The sequence below is a fragment of the Nothoprocta perdicaria genome, unplaced genomic scaffold, assembly GCF_003342845.1.
Source record: "Nothoprocta perdicaria isolate Ctin4 unplaced genomic scaffold, notPer1 scaffold_58, whole genome shotgun sequence".
Lineage (NCBI taxonomy): Eukaryota > Metazoa > Chordata > Aves > Tinamiformes > Tinamidae > Nothoprocta > Nothoprocta perdicaria.
Window position 1 is genome coordinate 2,282,642 of NW_020455843.1, and position 21,115 is coordinate 2,303,756.

The 21,115-nt window shown below is 38.3% G+C and overlaps 1 protein-coding gene across 1 annotated transcript in view; it reads right to left on the bottom strand.

Moving 5' to 3' along the window:
- The window catches only part of CUNH20orf194 (chromosome unknown C20orf194 homolog), a 61,646-nt gene that overhangs the window by 9,418 nt on the left and 31,113 nt on the right, over positions 1–21,115 (bottom strand). Inside the window, exons 21-30 of the mRNA XM_026048851.1 lie at positions 18,393–18,539; positions 14,783–14,871; positions 14,435–14,533; positions 14,065–14,179; positions 12,340–12,428; positions 10,863–11,021; positions 8,303–8,428; positions 6,218–6,255; positions 1,063–1,198; positions 642–728 (exon numbers count right to left, since the gene is read on the bottom strand). Coding sequence (XP_025904636.1) covers positions 642–728; positions 1,063–1,198; positions 6,218–6,255; positions 8,303–8,428; positions 10,863–11,021; positions 12,340–12,428; positions 14,065–14,179; positions 14,435–14,533; positions 14,783–14,871; positions 18,393–18,539 — 1,085 coding nt within the window. The remainder of the gene's footprint in view (positions 1–641; positions 729–1,062; positions 1,199–6,217; positions 6,256–8,302; positions 8,429–10,862; positions 11,022–12,339; positions 12,429–14,064; positions 14,180–14,434; positions 14,534–14,782; positions 14,872–18,392; positions 18,540–21,115) is intronic.

Consider the following 21,115-nt stretch of genomic DNA (forward strand, 5'->3'; position numbering starts at 1 on the left):
ACTATGATGAATAAACTAATAAACTGTGCTTTCAACAGTATGATTTTAACTAAAAAAGAATCATCCAGGCCTTAACATGGCTGACAGGTTTATATTTTCTGCCAAATCAGTGCAGCACAGATAACTGCAACAAGATGTGTAAAGCTCCCTGATCCCTGAAAAATATCACCTGGTATTAGATGGAACGCTTGGTACCGTGTATTATTTCGCCCTTAGCTTCTGCCAAGACTGTCAGTAAGGTTGCTGCTTCTTTTTCTAATGAATAATTCTTCTGCTAATAACTAGAGTGACAGAGCAAGTTCATTCCAGCAAGGCTGAATAGCTGTCAGAATGAAATTACACTAGTCATTATTGACCTCACCCATCCCAAYCCTTCCCAGCTCATTCCCAGAGGGTTCTTTTCTATTCTTCCAAAAAGCAACAGCAATCTTGCCGTTGATTTAAAGGGTGCCAAAAAGGATCCTTTTCCCCATAAAAGGACAGCAATAGTGTATCTACTAAGAATACTCATCAGCTTTCTTTTAAAGATGATTTACACAAAGTTTGTTCCAAATGAGTAGCCTTGAAGAAAATATAAATTGAGTTAGTGAGACTTTTAAATCTTCAAGTTAATTAGAACACTTTGCAGTCTAGATACTTGCCAGCCAGGATACATTAAATATCGAGCTCTCATCATCTGAGGATTTGAAAAACTGCTTTCCGAGAGAATTAATTCAATATCCTCATTCCTATAAAGAGATAAAGATTAAGATTTTTAATTTATAGACTCAATAAAATGGCTTTTAAATAAAACACAACATTAGTCACAGTAAAGTGTGGGCACTTTTTCCACTTGGAATCACAGCAACAGTAACATAAGCCWGTTTTGCAAATAGAAACATACATTTCCTAATCTCTGTATCTGTATAACGAGACATGTAAAGGAAAGTGTCTTTTAAATGGGATGCAATTAGGAAAAACAGTCAACTCCTTAGCATGAAACACTAGAGAAACACCAGACAACACAAGCTGCTGTGTCCAATCTGCTGAAAACAACAAATCCYAGAAAACGACTAATATTACCTAGTTACAACTCCATTTTCTGCCAGGATGAACGAGACGGTGGGATTTGCTGCCCGGATGAGGTTTTGCAGCTGCACAAGCAGCGGATGCTTCTGCTCAGCAGTGTGACTTGTGAAAATGATGTTACTCACAAGGCCTGCATGAAAAAAAWATAGAAGAATAGTCTACATAAATCRGGTATGTAACAGTGACTAGCAAATGATTAAATGATATATTCACCATTCTCTCATTTATGCTCCATCTATACTGCATTAAAGTTACTAAAAACAAGCACAGGACCCTCCCCTTGGTGCCTGACCAACAAAAGCCCATCTAACTTGGTATCTACGTGGAATACCCAAGCACAAAAYTATTATTAATGGTGTAACAGTATCTAGAGGACAGCCAGCTCAGAAGCCCATTGTGTCACCATCCATAAATACATAAATTACAGATCCTGAAGGAGAAAACTCACGTTCAGCCATTGGGAAGACTAAAGGGGGAATAGGAAGGCCACTGCAATTTGTGAGTTCTTTGGACTCAGTGACAACAACCTAACCCCTCACCTCAACATGAACCTTCTAACACAGCATAAATCACTGAAGATTTTACTAATTAAGGAGCTCTGCAAAACACAGCTACACCAGGTCAAGTCATTTCTTTCTATTGTTTATTTCTCAGATGGAATTACTGTAACCAAGGTGATTTTCATCGATTAATGCAAGAATCAATAAGAGCTAGTTTAAATAAATAAAAGAATTAATAAAAAGGCAGCACATTTCAAGTCACTTGTAAAATTCAGCATGCAGAGAGACAGGGTTCACAGCTAAAAAAAATTAAAACTAAATCACTTTGGACTCTGAAGGCTGTCACTTCCAAAGCAACGAGGAAGAGGAAAGCGACTTTTGGGTTTTGTTTGTTCTGAAAACAGCCCTGAAATTGTTTTCAGGAAGCAAGTCCTTCCAATTATAAAAAGGAGGAATTACAGCAGAAGGAATTGAGCCCAGTTCCCCAGCCAGTAACTCGCAGAGCTGACTGCTCGGTACTACCTACGATGCCAGAGGGTTACTTCTCTGGTCAGGAGCTGCTGTTTGTTCACGCTCATCACTAGTCAAAGCACAGTATGCAATGAAACTTGCACCATGATCTGCTGCCTGGAATTATTCCTGATCTTTACAAAAGCCTTCAAAGTATATTAATCCTCGCTTCTTTACACAGAAACTCAATGYTTCTGGGTTACCTACATTATAGGATGTGCTCCTATTCACTTGCAACACCAACACTTTCAAGGTAAAATAWTAATTATAATCTTTACACATTTCCTTTTTTATTTTAAATCCATCAATTTCCCACACCCAAATTCAGAAACACCCAAGTTGTCTGTAATACAGTTGTTCCTGAGAGAGGCTGGGGGAAGAGAACAGCAAGCACGCAGTCATGTGAATGCTCGAAATCATAATGTAGATCGTGCAATTAAAATGAAAATTATGAATAAGATAATCAATTGCCACCACGTTGCGGGTGTACTGCACACAGTGTTTCATTTTTAATATCCCCAAACGATGCTGATTTAAAAGCCTAGTTTAATTAAACCATGAAGTCGCTCTTTCTGTGAAGTCGCCAGGTGGTACAATACAAGTGTCCCAAAGCACACGTTAGAGCTAGCGCCGCTATGCATTAAAGAGAACAGGTAGTTGTGAGGGTAAAAGCTGAAGTTAAGAAGAACATTCAAGGGTTAAAACAGCAAATCAGAGTCCAATGCATCTTATCTCATACTCTTCACCTATATTTTTCTCTTTTGCGCTTGTCTGAGTGAACACCTTTCAGCACTAGCTGTCTTGCTTGCAAACTCCCACGCAGCCTTCGAGCTAAAGAAGACTGTTCAAAGCCCAGGGAACCTACAGGCTTCAGCTCTGCACACCCCTATGCTTAAATCTTACAGGTGCCAGTACCCCCCAGCCTTGCCCTGCGTTGAAAAGGGGGGTACTGAAAGGCAACAGGCCATATCTGACAGACAGGTGCCTGTAAAACAGAAGAAAACTAGTTTCTTTAGAAATAGAAGCTGCCTACGCAGCTTTAGTGACTAGTAATTTTGACCTCTTCTATTTGAATTGTCACTGATTTTTCTTTCTATTGCGTTTTGAAGATGAGCTGGTGTTGCTTAATTCTTTAACTGTACACCCATTGCAAGGGGAAGCTTTGCAGCCTGTGGAACAGCAGGTTAGACAGAAATAGTAAATAAACATGGATAAATTAAAAAATACACTTGTTTAACAATGGTCATGTTTGTCTCTAAATGTAGGATAAAAARACTAAATAACGTTTATGTCTCATTCTATATGACTTCATGTTCAACTAAAGAGATGCTGATGTGCACCTAGACTTGCAGGGTGTCAACCTACAGCTTCTGCAGGAGGAGAAAAACAAAAACAACAAAAATAAACACAGAAAGAAAAGGACAGAAAAGGAAATGACAGCACATAGATGGTGGCAAGATTTGGAAAAAGTTTAAACAAATACACAAGGAAGAGACAAAACAAAACTGCTGAAGTTAGTTAAAAATGATGGATGAGTGCAAGGGTTTTCTTTGATTCTGGGTCATTTCCACTAGCCTTGTGGCTTTCCAAGCAGAAGCTGTCAATAAAACGATGTTATATCAGAAACATGCAGAGTGACTGGTCAATTCAAGTGATCTCCACACAGTGCAAGAGAATGAGAAAAACGGGCACAAGACTCATCCTACTCCAAGTCTGAAATACAGGCAGCGTCAAGAGGCCACTGCAAACTCTAACCAAGCCCTCCTTCCCTGACCTGTCTATGTCTTGTTACTTGTGTTGCAGTTTTCTTCCATATTTGCACAGCAAAAACATGGATGTGTCATTAAAAACGGTTCATTTTGATCTCAAAATCAATTCTCARTTCTGCAGAAACAGGTTCTCCAGGCTGTGCCTAAAATGGAATCTCTCCTTCCCTCTTCATCTTCCAAGTTCARCACAGTGAGTTACACGCACRACTCTTTGGCTCTAATCTGCCCAAYAGCGTTTGGATTCCTACACTTTATAAAAAGTTCAAGATAGCTTTTTAAGGGAGAAAAAAATAAATTAAAAAAAAATACAGAAATACTACCAGCCTATTTATATTTGTTCTCTGTCATAAACATGATACAATTCTGCATTTTCCTGGGAAGTTTAAGAGTTTTCTGCACCTCAAATCAAACCACAGTTTTCCTCTTAAAACGTACTACACAAGAATGGTCCCCATGCATATTATACCATTTGCTTTAAACAAATAGACCTCCATGGCATCAAATGGCCCATTTTATATCTGCAAACTTGCTAAGTGTCAGACCCTTGCAATGCACAGAAATAATTTGCTGCTGGAAGAACAYTATTCTGACCTCCGTTATATTGACCTCCCCTTTCCTCCTTCAACAGTGACAAACTCTGACCAATTAGGTTCCTTTCCAAATGTACACTATTTTGTCTTTTTTATTTATTTTTAAATAAAAACATTTTGCTATGAAATAAAAAGGCCTAAACTCTTAAAATATCTACAGTTACCAAGAAGTTGAGCGTATCTTCAACATTCTCCTTTTCTCTTTAAAGAAGAATTTTGTCCATGACTAATTCACACTAGTTAGATTTTGGTGAGTTCCTCAGTTGGCTGCATCCACACTTTCTATCCGAAATTATATATYTGTATGTGCTATTATATAAATCAATATTACATTTTCACCTTGGCCACTGTTTTGTTCTTAGGGGTTTTCTCCCGTTGCACACAATCAAAAGGGAGCATAATTCTGACACTCTGCAAAGCACTCAGAGTCTAAAGAGCTACCAGCAGAGAGCACAGAATCTTACTTGGACATCTGTGCCCARTAAAACACAACTAGATTCAAAGAGCAGAATCTTGCAGCTCCTTTCAGGAGGCAAAAGCATAAGATCAGTGTCACTCTGCAGTAACTGAGGTCAGAAGGAGACTTAAAGAACCTCAGCCATGACTGGGTCTGTGATTTGTATTAATACGGATTGATGTTCAAATTTCAGGCTGAGCTTACAGTCTGTCTAAAATAAAGGCAATTTCACCAGAGATAGTTGTTCTTACATGCACAACATTTACTATTCTCAATGTGGTGAATCACCGTTTCTTAAATTTGCCTGTAAAGGTGTTATTGCTAAATTTACTTTTCCCCTTGAASTTTAAATTTGATGCTAGGTGGGAAGGGATGGTACCTTGCTAGGGCTAACAGCTTCTCCACAATCTCTGGCCTATCGGGAGGTCACTTCATCACTTCTCAGCTCAGAACAGAAGTGTGTTAAGGCAAAAACTGCCCTGTGGCTGTATTTAAATAGAGTAATTACTCCTTCAAATGATTTATACAGGTTAAAATAGAAGATGAGTATTACTCCCTAGAAATGTATTTCTCAGAAGACAGCCTAACTTACGCGTTTCATTTAATTGCTTTAAAGGATGTGACACACTGAAAACTGCTGCATATTTCTGTCTGGTCTGTAACGCTGCCATTTAACATGCAATTATTCAGAAGGAATGAGAAATAGATCTAACAATTAAAAAAAAAAAAATAAAAGGCAACACAGAGTCATACCTAGAATTTCTTCCAAAATAAAAAAAGAGAAAAAAAAAAGAAGAGAAAATCAGCCTAGCTAAATAGCTAAAATTATTTAATTACAGGGAGATGTTCTGCTRTTTCCTGTGGCTCAGAAACTGCTCTAATGCCAAATGAAACTTGCAGGTATTTTCCATACCGTATCAAAAAGAGAATATGGGAAACAAGCCAGCTCTTTTTCCCTTCCTAAAAGAGGCCAACCAAAGGACAGCTCCACTTTTCATGTCTTCCCAAGAGAGAGGCCACGCTTAACACTCAAACACTGTGGATCCCAGATTATAGCCCAGGAAACCAGCAGTTTAAGGTAAGGTTAATCCACAGCTTTGAGGAAAACATTCCCTGGTGAGGGGATGCACGCACGTATTGTGCTCCAGCTTCTTAAACCCTCTCCATGAACCATGGTGCTTAGCAGGATAGGGAGGTTCTGTGTAGGCTGCTCCAAGAATTTATCATCATCCTTTGACTATACACATAGGCAGTGTGAGTACTCAGCTATATGGCTCTGCTATTTGTTCTGTATATGTTACAGACAAGAGAGACAATACATACCTTGTGAACACTGGTCCAAGAACTTGGGAAAAAGAAGTCTAAAAAGATAAAAACAAAATTTATATATTAAGAAGAGATGCTATTTATACATATGTCCCTTTAAATAGAAAGTGTTTCTATTTATTCGAATGTTGACAGCAAGAATCTCACTAATCAATTGACTTTTATGTTTCTTTTCCTCACAAATCTTACTACTGAAACATCCCTACAGGATTTCAAGAGTTCTTTCCTCAAAGTTAGCCCTCTACATGTCTTTATTTTTCTAAATGATCTGGAGAGATAATTCCTACCACTCTACACTCTAAAGTTAGAAAAACGTCAACAGTCCTTTAAATTTGGTTGAAAAATAAAACTTTCTGTTTGCTCCACCTACAATATTGAGCCTTTCAGAAAAGTAGGAACTCCTCATAGAGAGGCTGCACTTAAGGCTTTCTGCTCGATGTTGGGTATCACATGAACTTCTGGCATTGTGTCAGACATGGCACCATTATTTTTATGAGCTTGATCACACATACAGAAAGTCCAGAGGAAAGAGAGCATCGTATCTCCTTCCTTTCAATCACCTTTCCCTTGCTCTGGCTCCTTAGGGAACACTGTAAAGAACTTCACTCTAGATCATGAATGAGTTTGGTATCTGCTGTATCAAAGTTGCCGGGATGRGAAAGTGTTTTGCATTGCTTAATTGCGAAGGTTTCAAATCAAAAATTAGATGACTCTTCTGGAGTAGTCTCACAGTGAAAACGCCGGAGTTTCCCAACTGAAAGACTTGCCATTGGTATAGGGCTACTTCAGAAGCTCTTATCAGAAGAAACTTCAAAGTGAGACACAAATAGTCCACATTGTGGGCTAAGCCTCTTCCTTCAATTGCTACTTTGAGAGACAAACAATGTTAGTCAAAGSGCTGTAGACTATTGCTGCTATAAATACCACTTGGTGGCATGACCAGCAACACGTTAAGCGAGTTAAAAAATACCTAGGGAAGGAACTTGCCTTCACTACATTCTTGGGGAAAAAAGAAAAACAAGGTAAAACAGGAGTCCACCATTCAATTCATCAAGACTTTAAGTAGTTTGGATTATGTCTTTGTTAAGGAGACCAGAAGCAGCAGTGAGATAATTTCTATTTATTGCCTGTGCGAAGACAAAGCTTAATGCAGTGTTTTTTGGATAAAGTTAGGAAGTTTTAGAAATGCACATTCATGATATGATTCTGCACCAAAACTCAGAGCAGAACTGCCAAGTTGTATGGCAAAAGCAGTAATTCTAAGAACTTTGAAAATGATCAATGCTTTACTATTATCAAGACAGCTGCAAAGCATCTAACTTGATGTTCTAACTTGCTAACTTGAGAATTATGATTTTACAGATATCTCGGTGAGCACAAACCTGCTCTGTGAGCACAAACCTGCTCTGTTCCACGTTTGTTGAGGTCTGGAACACACATACTATGAAGGAGCAACCACACAATGCTATTTTAAAATGTCAGCAACTTGGCTTTGCTACTGTTTCCTCCCCACCCTGCCTCTGCTTTTAAAACCTGCAATGTTTCTGCTTCCATGCTTTGCTGATCTCTTCCACAAAATTTTAAATCCAGAAATTCAACATTTTAAATCTGGAAATTCTTCATTTTATACCTAACGTAAGGATAAAATCAATAAGCCAAACTGAGGTGAACATCTCATTCTGTAACCATGTTTGTGATAAGACTTACTGGAAAAGTATGAATAAAAGAACCCAAACCATGACAGGGCATTTGACTGTCAAGATTTTACAAGGCCCTTACGTAAGCTATACATGTTTATTTTAACAGACTATAAAATGTTTGTTTGTCATTTTTGCCAATGTTTGTTTGCTTTTCCACAACTTAYGATTTTAGAGCCAAATTATACACCTGGTGAAAGTCAAATGTTATCACGGTAAGTTAAATCATATTAATTTTTCCCAATAGAGATTACCTAGACGTTTTAAGGAAATTTAATATAGATCAATGGTGTTTAGCCATCATGTGGCTCCAATTATCATAGAAGTGATCTTATAATTTGCACACAATCTGTTCTCAGACTGCTAAAAATATTTTTAAACCTACCTGTGCTCCATATAGCAACTCAGTGGCTCTACACAAGTATTAATTGCTCCAATGATGAAAGACGACTTCACATTCGGGTCAGGATGAGTTTGTAGAGCCTGTACAACATCAATAATATCAGTGTATCTGTAAAAGAAAAAGGGAAGATTTGTTTTCAGAGAAGCAAAATGAAATAATTCAACATCTAATAAGAAGAAATGCTAGCAACAACGTTAGATTTCTTAAAAAGTCCATCAGAATATTTATAGTGCAGTTCAAAACTATTTAAATCTGGGCAATTAAGCAGTTTATAAGCACCATGAGAAACAGAGTATTTACAGTGACAGTGAAAAGCAGAATAAGTTTGGTACTGAGCAACTTTAAGTGTGGCTTCCTGGAAGCCCCCAAACACGTATCAGAAGTACAAGCACATTAAGACTTCGGCAAAATGTATAATTTACGATGACTACATCTCACTCACCTAAAAAAGTAAATTAATAGGTAACATCTAACTCACAGTTTTATCTGCATTCAAATTTAAGGGAGCTATTATAGTATACCCATTTTCTATCAGTTCTTCAGATACAGCTCTATTATAGTTCTGGATGACAAGTTAAAACCTACCTAAGTTTTTATTCCAGATGTCTATTTTTCAGCAAGCTATAATCTTTTCTCAAAACTCTATCGATAGTTATGAAGTTAATGGATTGCATAGAGAAGTCTGGCTACCTCCAAGTGCTCTATACCCACACTTAACTACTCAGAAAGTATAGAAAAACCCACAACTTAATAACCATTCTTAAAGCCAGTGTCAACTGCAAAATAACTTAATAACCATTCTTAAAGCCAGTGTCAACTGCAAAATAGCAAATATTTTGCACATCTGTGGATCCTGTACCATTTTTACTAAAATTAAGAAAAAAAATGCTCACCTACTCAAACATGGAAAAAAAATAATGCTTTTTAGCATTTTCAGAATGGACTGTTAAGGAAGAAAATGCATTACATGCTAATTAATCGGTCTTACTTAAATAGTTCTTGCTGAATCAAGTGAACAGCATATTTTTGACAGTAGAGTCTCTGAGGCCATAAGCTTTATGGAGCTGTTCCTTCTGTCATACAGAGACTCAGAGACTTCTAATAKCATTCTATATGATATTAGATTTGTTACACAAACTGCAGAAGTAACTACCATACAATATTACCTCTCCTTTCTAAACCGAAATTCTGAGAACTCAAATAAAAAGAAACTCAAGTCACATTTTTTGTAGCTAATACTTTAAAAGAATCAAAGCACCAAGAGATGCAAAGGAAAACCAAGCATCTATGCAGAAAAAGATCCTAAATATCTGCAAAAAGGGAAAGATGTTCTTACGCTTACTCCAGCCTATCCATTCTTTGTTCAAAAATTTCAACAATAGTCACTTTAGCTTAGGATTTTAAGTTTCTATTTAGAGGAAAAATGCCAACTGAATGAGCCATTTAATTCTGAAAACTATGCATTTATTCATCAATGATTCTCTAGCACTTGCTGATCTTTATAAGTCTAAGGTACTGCACTTAAAAGATAATTACAGTCCTTATGTCACACCAATTCACACTTCCTGAAATTAAACTCTACTTCCAAGCTACTTAAATTAAAAGTTACCAAAATATCCTCACCCTAAGGCTCTAAGTACAATGGATTTTCCTGTGAAAGAAAATGGGAGGTGCTCCGCCCTTATTTTTACATCAAAACATTTTCAATATTTTAGCAGCCTTTCAAAGAAAATGATACTTGAAAAGTAGGGTGCGAACTCGGTGAACATGCCTTTCCGCACTGCACAACATGTTGTTGTGCATTTAGTCCAGGTTCTAATGGTTTATTATCTGAAAAATGCGTGTCCACTGGGAAAAAGTAGCAAGAATTTGCCTGCGTACTAACAAGGACTACAATCTGCACCAYTCTTTCTTTCCACATACATTAAAACGATGCTATAGTAGGTACAGTGATATTCACCTACAGCTCTGGAGGGCACTTTATAACATAATCCCATGCTGTCTCTCTTCTATTGCTGTCCTCCAAATCAACAGCTTTAAAGACTGAGACCTGTCTTTACCTCTTCATGTGATATGAAAATATCACTTGAATATCAAGTAGATATGAGAATAGAGCGTGAAGCTCTCAGGTGTCTTTGAAGGACAAATATGACTACCAAGGACTTGGGTGGTGGGGAAAAAAAACACAGCTGCAGTAACGGTGTCATTTAACAACAGTCTCTGATACAGCTAGAGAAGTGCAAGAAAACGTCTTTTGGGAGGCCAAAAAAGCAGCCAGCCTCTGAATGCAGAACACAAACCAACCTCAGCCCTTTCCAGTATGATGGAAGACTCCACACACCTTTTTTTCCACGGAGTAACGAGGAATAAAATTAGCAGGCTGCAGAAAAGCTGAGGTTGGTACATACGTCAAACGGCATTAACAGAACATTGCTCTTTAGCACAGAGATTTGATGGGGGAAAAAAAAAGTGTCTTGCAAACAGAACGGGCATAGAAAATGCCTTGTTTTATGCAAGACTCCAACATGTTTCAAACATTTACCCTTGCAGGACCACTAAGAGTCGCTTGCTCTTCCTGGCGTAAGCGGCCTGGCGGGCGCTGGGGTTCTGTTGGGCCTCCAGGACACCGGAGAGGTAACGCTGGAAGTGGGCAGCACTGAAACACTCAGGACTATCCAGAGTTTGTCGATACACGAGCCACCTAAAAAGATGAAAAACAAGGCAAGTGGTTAGTGCTAAGGCACAGTATTTCAGTTTACTTTTCTATTTTGAAGCAAAATCCAAGGTTAGATTTGTCAAAGTCTGAGATTCCCTCTATCTTAGTTAGTCTTGTATTGTTTCAACATAATTATATTCCTTAGAAGGATTTGTGGCTTTTAGGATTTTTATTTTAATTATAACAAAACACTGTTCAACAGCTTCTTCAAAGCTGCACACCAAATGAATAATTCTGATCTACATTAGTGATACAATACAGTTTTGTTCACAGTAAAAGAAAAGGAAACCTCTATGAATCTAAYTTACAAGACTTTGGCCATGAAAATGTTGCACTGCAAAAATAAAAAGCAATGATGACATTTGCACTGAAACATGATGAAATGTCGTAATAGAGAACATTCAAAAACCTCTTACATGTTTGCACTAAAAACTAACCCACTACAGTATTCTGTGAAACAAATTGCTAACAAAAAAGATTGAATCAGAAATAATWCATCAAAAGAGTCTAGAATATGACTAAGATTAAACCTCAGGGTCTCAGGCTRTAAGATTTAAAAAGAAAAGAATTTCTTCTAGTCTTTTCTCAAACAAAAAAGGTTACTAATACACAAAATGAGGCAAATTTCTAGTGAGTTTGTCTCATTGCCATACAATAGTAGGAGATACATTCAAGACCTCTCCTGTAGAATAGAAACCAGGGCACACTGGAAACAACGCTGCAGCAAAATTGTCAGTACAAGGTTTTCTCTGAGAATAAAAAATGTACCTTGGACTCGCTACCATGGAAATCAATAAGTGGAAGTTCTTCATCTGATCCCTTAAAGTTGTGACAACTACCACTTTTGCAGTAGCTTAAGCCAGGATTCATGCTGGCTCCTCTAGGATTACTAGCTGTCTGTGGGAGCAGGGATACTTCTGGATGCAGACAGCACAGATCTAAAAGGCAACCTCTGGTATTCCAATTTTTAATATGGAATATTAACAAAGAATTTCTCCTGGTATTTTTCCTGTCTAAATGTGCAGTATTTAAGGGCAGATCTACTTGACATAACACAAGTAATGGAGATATCTGAAGTAACAGAACTGTATCAAGGGTAAAATACTTTAAGATACTTCATAATATTTACTGTATTATTTTCATAACATACGGGAGAAGCAAGCTGACATCAGTATCCCTGTCTTATGCACCAGAAACTGTGATATAAAAARTGAAGAATTCATATTTTCAATTCCTTTAAGCTGAATTGTGCTTTAACAACTAATACAACCACTGCTTCTGCGGACACACAAATGGCACTAACCTTCCACGCTCCTTGTTAAAACTGATGAGGAAAGTGCAGAGATCACTGCAGCGGCAGCCTGGAAGGCCGGTAATAATTGTGATGACCACCTGAAATACAAGGAACAGGAAAGGGAAATGCAAGAAATGAGCTACAGACACATATAAGGTTATCTCCATAAAATGTAAAGTCTCAGTCCAAAACTAAGGGCCATCACTCTGCAGAATGAGCACGACAGGAGAATACAGTGACTGCAGATGTGTATGCAATTACTCAGATGTGCATCATTTTAGAACCATGTGCTTCATCACCTTGTTTTTCAAAACTTTTTCCATACCTTTAGTACAATGAAAATATAATTAGCAAACACGATGCTATCAGAGTCACTGCATGAAGACCTAGTCTGTAATGTCAGCATTAATGCAAAGACAAGAGGAAATCTTCCAAGAGATACCAGTTAAGTTAGATTTCCTATATAAAATGGAAAAGGTGCATCCAGGTACCACAGTATTTGGGCAAAATGATTCAAAGAATAAATAGGAAGTGGTGGAATATATCAAATAGTCTTAATGTCAAGGTSAAATATGAAGAGCAACTCTCTATTTTGGGTACTGACCCGACTGTGCTACACACAAAGCTTATTCCAGCTCTGAGTAAAGCTGCATGAAGCYTTGAGTAGGTTTGGGAAGAGGCTGTAGAGTAACAGCTCTAAAACAGCAGCAGCTCCCACAGCTTTTCTGCACAGAGCACCCTCTCCTCCTGGGGCTCTCTTTTGTGGCATTTAGACAGGAATTACAGCCCTCTTGGGTCTAGCAAAGAAACACTGAAAAATAGTCCAAGTGCATGGCCCAAGTTTTGGGATGCTCACACAATTGAGCATCAGCGGCAAAAGGTTTAGAAAAGTAAATCCAAAATCAGTGGTTCTACATTGCCATGGTTTATAGAAACTGCATCATTATTATAAAGGTTTTTTTTTTTCTTTTTTCTTTTTCAGAACTCACACATACTTAAAACAACCTTAAAGTCATATTTTAAAATACTATTGATACATCTTAAGTATAATCTCTGAACTAAATCCCAAGCAATAAAGTTATCACGATATTGCAATATTCAGAGAGAGAGAGAGAGAGAGAGAGAGAGAGAGAGAATATGCTCCTTTTTCACTTTCTTTCCTCCCTAAACTAGATTTTAAAATGTTGGGAAGTTACCAGAACATATTTTCTCTGAAAATGTTATTTAAAGCGCTCCTGAAGTTTGACAATTGTTACTGCCCCTATAGAGAACGAAGTGTTCTACAGATAATATCAGCAAATGTTAAATATCATGTGCTGCCTCTATGCTATTTAAAGGTCTTTTTATGTTCCAGAGAACAATTCAGTTAAATTATTCAGCAATTCATAAAAACAAACTACTGCTTTAGGGCTAACCCTCTCTGGGCATTAAAGAAAACTGCTCACTTGAAGATCTACTCTTCATTTTCTGCCTCGATTTTATCAGAGCTGAAGGGCCACCAGCACTTCCAAAAGACCTTTTACAAGGTAAAAATAAATAATATAAGCAGGAAAAGAGGGCAGAGCAATTGACTGTGAGAAACACAGTGGAAGCCAATTCAGTGTGAACTGATGCTAAGGGGAAGCAGGCAGAGAGCGTGGTTAAACCTTTATCAGTGCTTTACTGCATTACATTGAACCAAACATATTTGGTAAATACCCTATGAARGGAAGTATTACTGGGTTGCTGCCTTACCTTATCACTTTCTGCTTTTTCAGGAATGATTTCTGACTGTTGCAATAAAATAGGAAGATGTGCTCTCATGACCGGCTCATGACTGACGCTGCTGACAGWGAAATGTTGCAGAAACCTTTTAAAAAGAAAGTTTTATTTTACTACAATCCAGACCAAAAGGCTCTGCTCATACAAATAGCTGCCAAATAATTTTGCTAAAATAGGATGGTAAGTAACGGACAAACAGTGGCTTCCTAGAGAGGAAATAATTCATCTCGGCATAAAAATATCTAGTGTGAAGGCAGATTTATTAAATAAGCATTTTTTAGAAAAAAATACAGAACCTTTGGGTATACAGAATAATGCTATTCCTGAGAAAACCTGAACTCACCTTTCCAAGTCTGGGAGGGAAGCCGACAGYTTCAGCTGGCTGCATCTTTCCCCAGAAGGAAGGGACGAGGCATTAAACAGCTTCTGAACACTGGAATGTCTGAAACAAACACAGTAATTAGCAGGTTCTTTAAAGAAAAAATGAATAGAGACATTTATCAACTTTAAATTAGATCAAACCGGATGGCTACATAATAATGATTAGTATAAAAACACAAAGTAAACTTTAGTTTGAAAACAAAGATTCCTTTTTGAATCATTGTTAAAGTTATCACCAAGTGGCAGCGTTTTTCTGACTGTAGCATACAGGCAGTGCAAATGATACACCCGCTAAGTGGCAGGAACTTACAGTCTCTTTTGTTCCACGGACAGGAATTCTTCCTGGACAACTTTTAAACACAATCCTGAGCCCGTCTGGTTTTGCCACAAGGAAAAAACCTGGAACAAGCCAAATCAACTGCTAAGTATTGTTAATTTGAGTTTGGAAGAGGTGTTTATGCATAACCCAAGGATTCTTAAGCTCTGTTTTTGTCTAAAGACATACACATTTTAATTGGTCTTTTAAAACAATATTACACAATACTCTTTTCTGCTAATAGCATTCAAAATACAGAAAAAAATCCATTTTAATAGAACTACAGTATAGCAATAACTTTATTAACATACATCTCGTTCAAGCACTCCTGTAATTTACACGAGGAAAGAACGTAGTGATCATATTTCTAGAAATACAAGAAAAACTCTGCTCCTACTCAAAGGAAGGGAGCCCTTCGTGTCTCTGGGGAAGAGCGTTTTGGCTCACATCCGATTCCTCTAGCCAAGTCCCATTAATATGAATGGCACTATGAACCTAGAAATCAGATTCAGATGAATCACGCAGTTATTTAAATGTTCAGTATTTCCCTTCTTTTAATAAGGCAACAGCCATTGTCATTTTTCACAATAATCTGCTGCAAGACAAAACAATCGGGGGGAGCAGGGGGAAGACGACTGCTTTCCATTAACAAGTCAGCATCGTAAGCACAAGGGTAGCGAGATAAAAAGTACCAAAACCAAATAAACTTTTGCCATTAACAAAGCCAATATTGCTTGTGTTGAAGGATCCATGCAGCTAAGCAAATAAGCACTTCAGAACACATAGCAGGACTGAGTAACATGGAAAGAGGGACTGGGCAACACTAAAAACACAAAGCAGAAGTTCTGCAGAAGTTCAAGGGCTGGGGAGAAAGAGAAAAGAGGTGGGATCGAACAAGATCTTGCAACCAACACCCAATCAGCAGGAATTTATTGCACCCAGATCTGGAGGAATGGATACTTGCCACAGCCAATTCAGGAACACTTGGAGTATTAAGGAACAACTCCGGCAGCAAGCCTTTCAAAGCATGTTTTATGACAGATGATTGGGTAGAAGGGTAGAAATGCTATCTATGTATTAGCAATTTTTCTAACCATAGGTTCTGTATTTGTGACAATGCCATGCTACGTTTCAGAACAGCTTTGGGAGGAAAATAGCAGATAGCTGAAGGTAAATAATAATAAAATAAATGTAATATCTGTTTCCTACACAGCCTATTTTGTGAGGAATACTTGCTTTTTTGAATAGCTCTGACAATATAACATTTTCTAGACAAATGACATGGTTTTATTTGAGCAAACTGTATGGTACAGTGCTAGATCAACTGTCCAACTGCAAAAACTGAGACTCAGTAAAGAACTGCTAGGCAGAAAGCCAACCCAAAGGAAGGCAGGTCTAAGTAGGGTAGAAAGAAGTCCCAGGCTGAGGAAATTCACTGGTCGAGGTGTTCAGGAAACACACCGAGAACTTATTTAAAATGAGTCTGCCCCAAACTAAAGTCAATTCACAGCACGTTTTGGGGTGAGGCGAAAACTGGGAGACAGCCTACACAGCACTGACATGATTTAGAGAGCCAAAAACCTAGCTACAGAATTACAGAAGCAGTAATAAAAACAGGCAGAAATATGAGAAGCAGGAGTGAGCACAAAAAAGAACCCTTCTGCTGTCAGCTGGAATATCAGCAGGGAGCCAGAGATCGACCTGAAGAAGTGTCCTGTAAAACAACCATGTTCTATTAGTTGAAAAGGCAAAGGCAAATCAAGGATGCCCCAGGAGAGGAGACAAAACTGAGACCATCTCCGTACATGAAACATCTACCCTCATCTAGGGCAGAGCACGCAGTTTGGGCATCRTGGCCAAATCAAGAGAGAACAATTATGACAATCAGAAGGGAATGTTTTATAAGCACAGACTGAAAAAGGATATTGTTTCAGGCTAGATCAGCCAGGAATAGCCTAGGTCTGAAGTCTGAGAACATCTCAAGGATGTTCACAGGGAGAACAGAAGGAAAAAAAAAAAGAAGCGTAAAAGTAGATTTAGCAAAATAGGCTGGAAATCTGGAAAAAGAAATCCAAGAACTAGCATAGTGGAAGAGCAGTAAGTCTAAACTAAGTCATCCAAACACTTTCAAGACAGGAGGAGGACTGATTTTATGGTGTCACTGATGCTACCAGTGGTGACTGCACACATACATCTAGGTGGTCTTCTCCAGTCCAGCATTCGGATCGCACACCAAAATCCTAGTGAAGCCCTAAAATCTCCAGGCTCATTTCCTCAAAAGTGCTATTGTTATAAAGTTTAGTTTATTAAAAGCTGCTGCCTTGCGATGCATGAAGCCAATCTATTTGAGAAAATAATACAATGGCCTATGGGATGCTTAAAGACTCCAACAAAACTTCCCTCAGGATGACGATCCAAATGTGTCTGACCACAAAAAACACACACAATAGAACCTCTGCCACCACGTACAACCGCTGCAGCCAATTACACACCAGTGCTACATCCAAAATGCAACTGCTCAAAAACAAGCTGAGTGTTYGCTGACTGCAGAAGGCAAAATGAAAGCACATGGGGAGCATTAAACTCGACAAGCAATGCAATCACTAGACATATCTACACAAGCTTAGCTTTCTCACACGTGCAGGTCTTAAGATCAGAAGCAATTATTTATCTCATACAGTCAATTAAAGAAAAGGGTTACTGATTGAAAGGCTATGGCCTTACAGAAAATATGCTACAGAATATGTACTGGAAAGGACTGCGTGTCAGTGCAKTCTCTTGGAGACTCAGTGTTAAGTTCCACAGAGTAGAAGATGTCATGAGTGCTTCTGCCTGGAAGACAGGCTCTGGAGTCTCAAGACCAACTTCCTGCTCCAAGCAGGATAACTGGCAACGTATCTTTCATTAGCTGTGGTTTTGTCTAGCCAACTTTTCAAAAATTCCCAAAATGAAGGTTCCTAGACGGGACTTATGTCTGGGGTTATTCTGCCTCAGGTACAGATGTTCAGTTTTCTTGAGCTCCTTGATGTTTTCTGTTGACACAATCCTCAWATCTCTTTGGGTCTCTCTAGAAGCTCTGCCAGTGTCAACTAATCTCCCACAGTTCAGGATCATCCCAGGGTTGTAAATGAAGACATTAAACAATGCTGGACCCAGAAAACAACCCCTTGGTGCTTTGCTCACTCTGTATCTCCTCAGCTTCCAAATGAGAATGATGCACTGTCAAAAGCATGGCTAAAGTTAAGGTATGTGTAACATTCCATCACAAAGGGAATTTTCAGTGTGCTTCCTAACCTGTTGCTCCCCCAGGGTTGGCTGCCCCTTCTCCTTCCCAAACTGTACTGGTCCAGACAGGTATCRGAACAGGTTTTGCTGAAGACCAGAACTAGAAAGACCTAGTCCTCTAACCTGTTCTCTATTATGTATCAGATGAATTGCCATCATAGCTCCAAAAGCATGGGAAACACAAATCCAATGTTTTGTTCAAACTTAAACAGCTAATGCAGCCCTATTAACAAATTCACCCTTGCCACTCCTCTGAAAAACAGCCAAGATGGTTTGGGGTGAAAAAAAACAAACAGAGGACAATGCTTATTTGCCTTACCTGTGAATAGAAGGCTTTATAAATCATTGTTTTGGGGAAAAGTGCAATCATCAATAAATTTCCTTGGCTATGGAATTCAATCGGTAGATGCACAAGCAAGGAACTTTTGAAGTCTATAAAGAGAGCGGCAACAACACTGGTTGAATCCTAGAAAGCAAAAAAAGAGGATAATTTATAATTAACAATTACTGAAAGTGAGAAAAAGACTTAATACATTAAATTGCACAGATCAGAAAACAACTATTACAGCCCCATTTGGGCACGCATAAGTATTTGAAGATTCATTAGCTTGCATYATGCAGATAAGCAGCAGAAGGATCAACTAAAGCTTCTACTCCCTGCTGCTCAACTCACCACAAGCCTAACCTTAAAGAGAACACATTAAGATTGTTATTCTGAACTTTCTCTCTTTGTGAAAACCAATTGCATTTTACTATCTATTCTCTTCCCTCTCCTACAAAAACGAGCACTGTAGCCCTTTATTCTGCATGTAACTCCTAGAGCTTCACATCAGAACTACCTTGTTAATCTACACCTAATAATTCTCCCTGACACATGTACCATCCAAGAGTGAATTAAGTCTGTCACCTAAGAAGATTAGAAAGATAGTACAGTGATATTACAGACTCGTTTTATACAATTCTCTTCAGGTCCTGACATGAGAGCAACCATGCTACAAAGCTGTGCAATGAGCAGGCCTGCAATTTAAAGCAGACAGCACTCGCACATTGGCAGTGCCTTTTTTTTCTCTCAGATTTATCAGTGATCACAGTTTTATTAAATCTTTTGCTCCTGCCACTCAGCTGTATTTCTTTGTCAACAGGAAGCTGGAGTCCTCAAGATTGGTGTCCATTAAAAGCAGGGAGGGTTCAGCAGTTCTAGCCTCAGTTTTAAGAAATCAACACTAACCCTTGGTTTTCCAAATTCCAGGACAGAAGCCTCTGCAAAGCTTTGCAGGATGCTAAAATCATCTGCTCTTTATCTTTGACTTTTAGCCTTTTCCTACGACAACAATTCAGAGGTGTGAAAGCGCATCCCTGGAGAATAGGGTTTCCAGTGCTCAAATGTGCAAACCAGAAAACTAGTAATGCTCATCTCTTTAACAGAATAAGTGGACTAAGAACTCTACTTAGCAATTTTTACAGAAGTAACCTCAAGTTGGGGAAGACTTGAACAGGATTCAGTGTTAATTCAGAGACAGAGAAAGAATCTCTATCTACCTCGCTGACTCAAGGATTAGGTATAAAAGTAAACCTCTATAAATCATTGAGGTTACTGAGAAATGTTCACAAATGGCAGAGACAGTTACTACCTTAAGCAAAAATAGCTTTTAGACCTTGATTCGGTGGGATAACCTGCAGAAAAATTACCATGAAAACTCTTCAGTTAAATTAAAACTGACTACAGTTAAATAAAAAGTGCCTAACAGAATGTGCCCCTCCTTTTAGAAAATGTTCAGTGTTCCACAAATCAAATAAAGCTGCAGAAATGCAGCAATAATCTCTACATCCACTGGGTTAAAACAGCCTATGCCAGAATTCTGCAGGACATTACCACTATTGGGAAATGTAAGTATTACTTAATAATGTTTTTTCATTTGGTGGTTCTGGGCCAAAATGAATATTGGATTCAGGTGCTTACAAGCTTCAAGACCTGGTCTTAAATAAAAATCCAAAACCCAGCACAGAGTATCTAGCCTCTGTAATATACTGATATACTGAATAGTTACAGAAGAAGAAAAAAAATGGGACTTTGAGATGTCAACTCAGTCCATTGAGTTTTCTTCTCTTTCACAGAAGAGCTGGTACAAAGCTAGAAGGGYCCTGCCTTACATCAAGGGAGATGGGAGACACAGGGTTCCGCKAAAGTCTGTCTGATTTGTTAAATTTGTAAATTCTTTAGCTCTTCATAGAGTTGTTTCGTGAGGGATCTGCCCACAAGCCTCAAGTACTTTAGCAGTTTAGCTGGGAGCTCTGTGCCCGATTCCCCAGAATTGGGATGCTTTTGGGAGGTTTTGGAGACTTTTTTGTGGGTGTATTTTGAGACCCAAAAGAGAAGCACCCAGCAGACACGCGCTGAGACAGCTGCTGAGCAACTGTGTTTTGTATCACCCAAAGTCTTCTATCTTGTGCTTAAAATCTACCATTAAATTATCTTTTCCTCTGCATCTGCATTGTTGTTACAGTAGCTTTCAAAAAAGCACACTAACAATCACCCTTCTCCTCTTGTCACTTCTTAATATTTTAAGATCTCCACCCTTGCATTCTGCCAAGTCAGTTAGACAATAAAATCCTCTATGTCAAGGTTTAGCTTTACACAAAAATCTGGCATCGGTTCAAGAATGAGAGCCAGGTCCCATAAATAGCTTAGGTTTTATGAAAGTGAGCGTCTCAAACTAAACAATAGAAGGAAGGTCAGTGTTAAAATAACTTCTTAAACTCTGAAGGGGCAATCAATACGGCACACAAGAAAAGGCAGCTGAAGTAAGATTCTCTTCAGTGTTGTGTTTTCATCTCAATTGAATCACCCACTTTTATTGTATTTTAACTGTTTTTTCCCATTATATGATGAAATCACAGGCATGCAGTGCTCTCTCCAGGTCACTAAACAAATGTGCACCCGAAGAAAATAGAAACTAAAGGAAATAAAGATGTCTTCTCCGTGCATAAGAAATGATAACCACCCTAAAGAATCTCTCCTTTCAGTTCTAAAATGATAGTTAA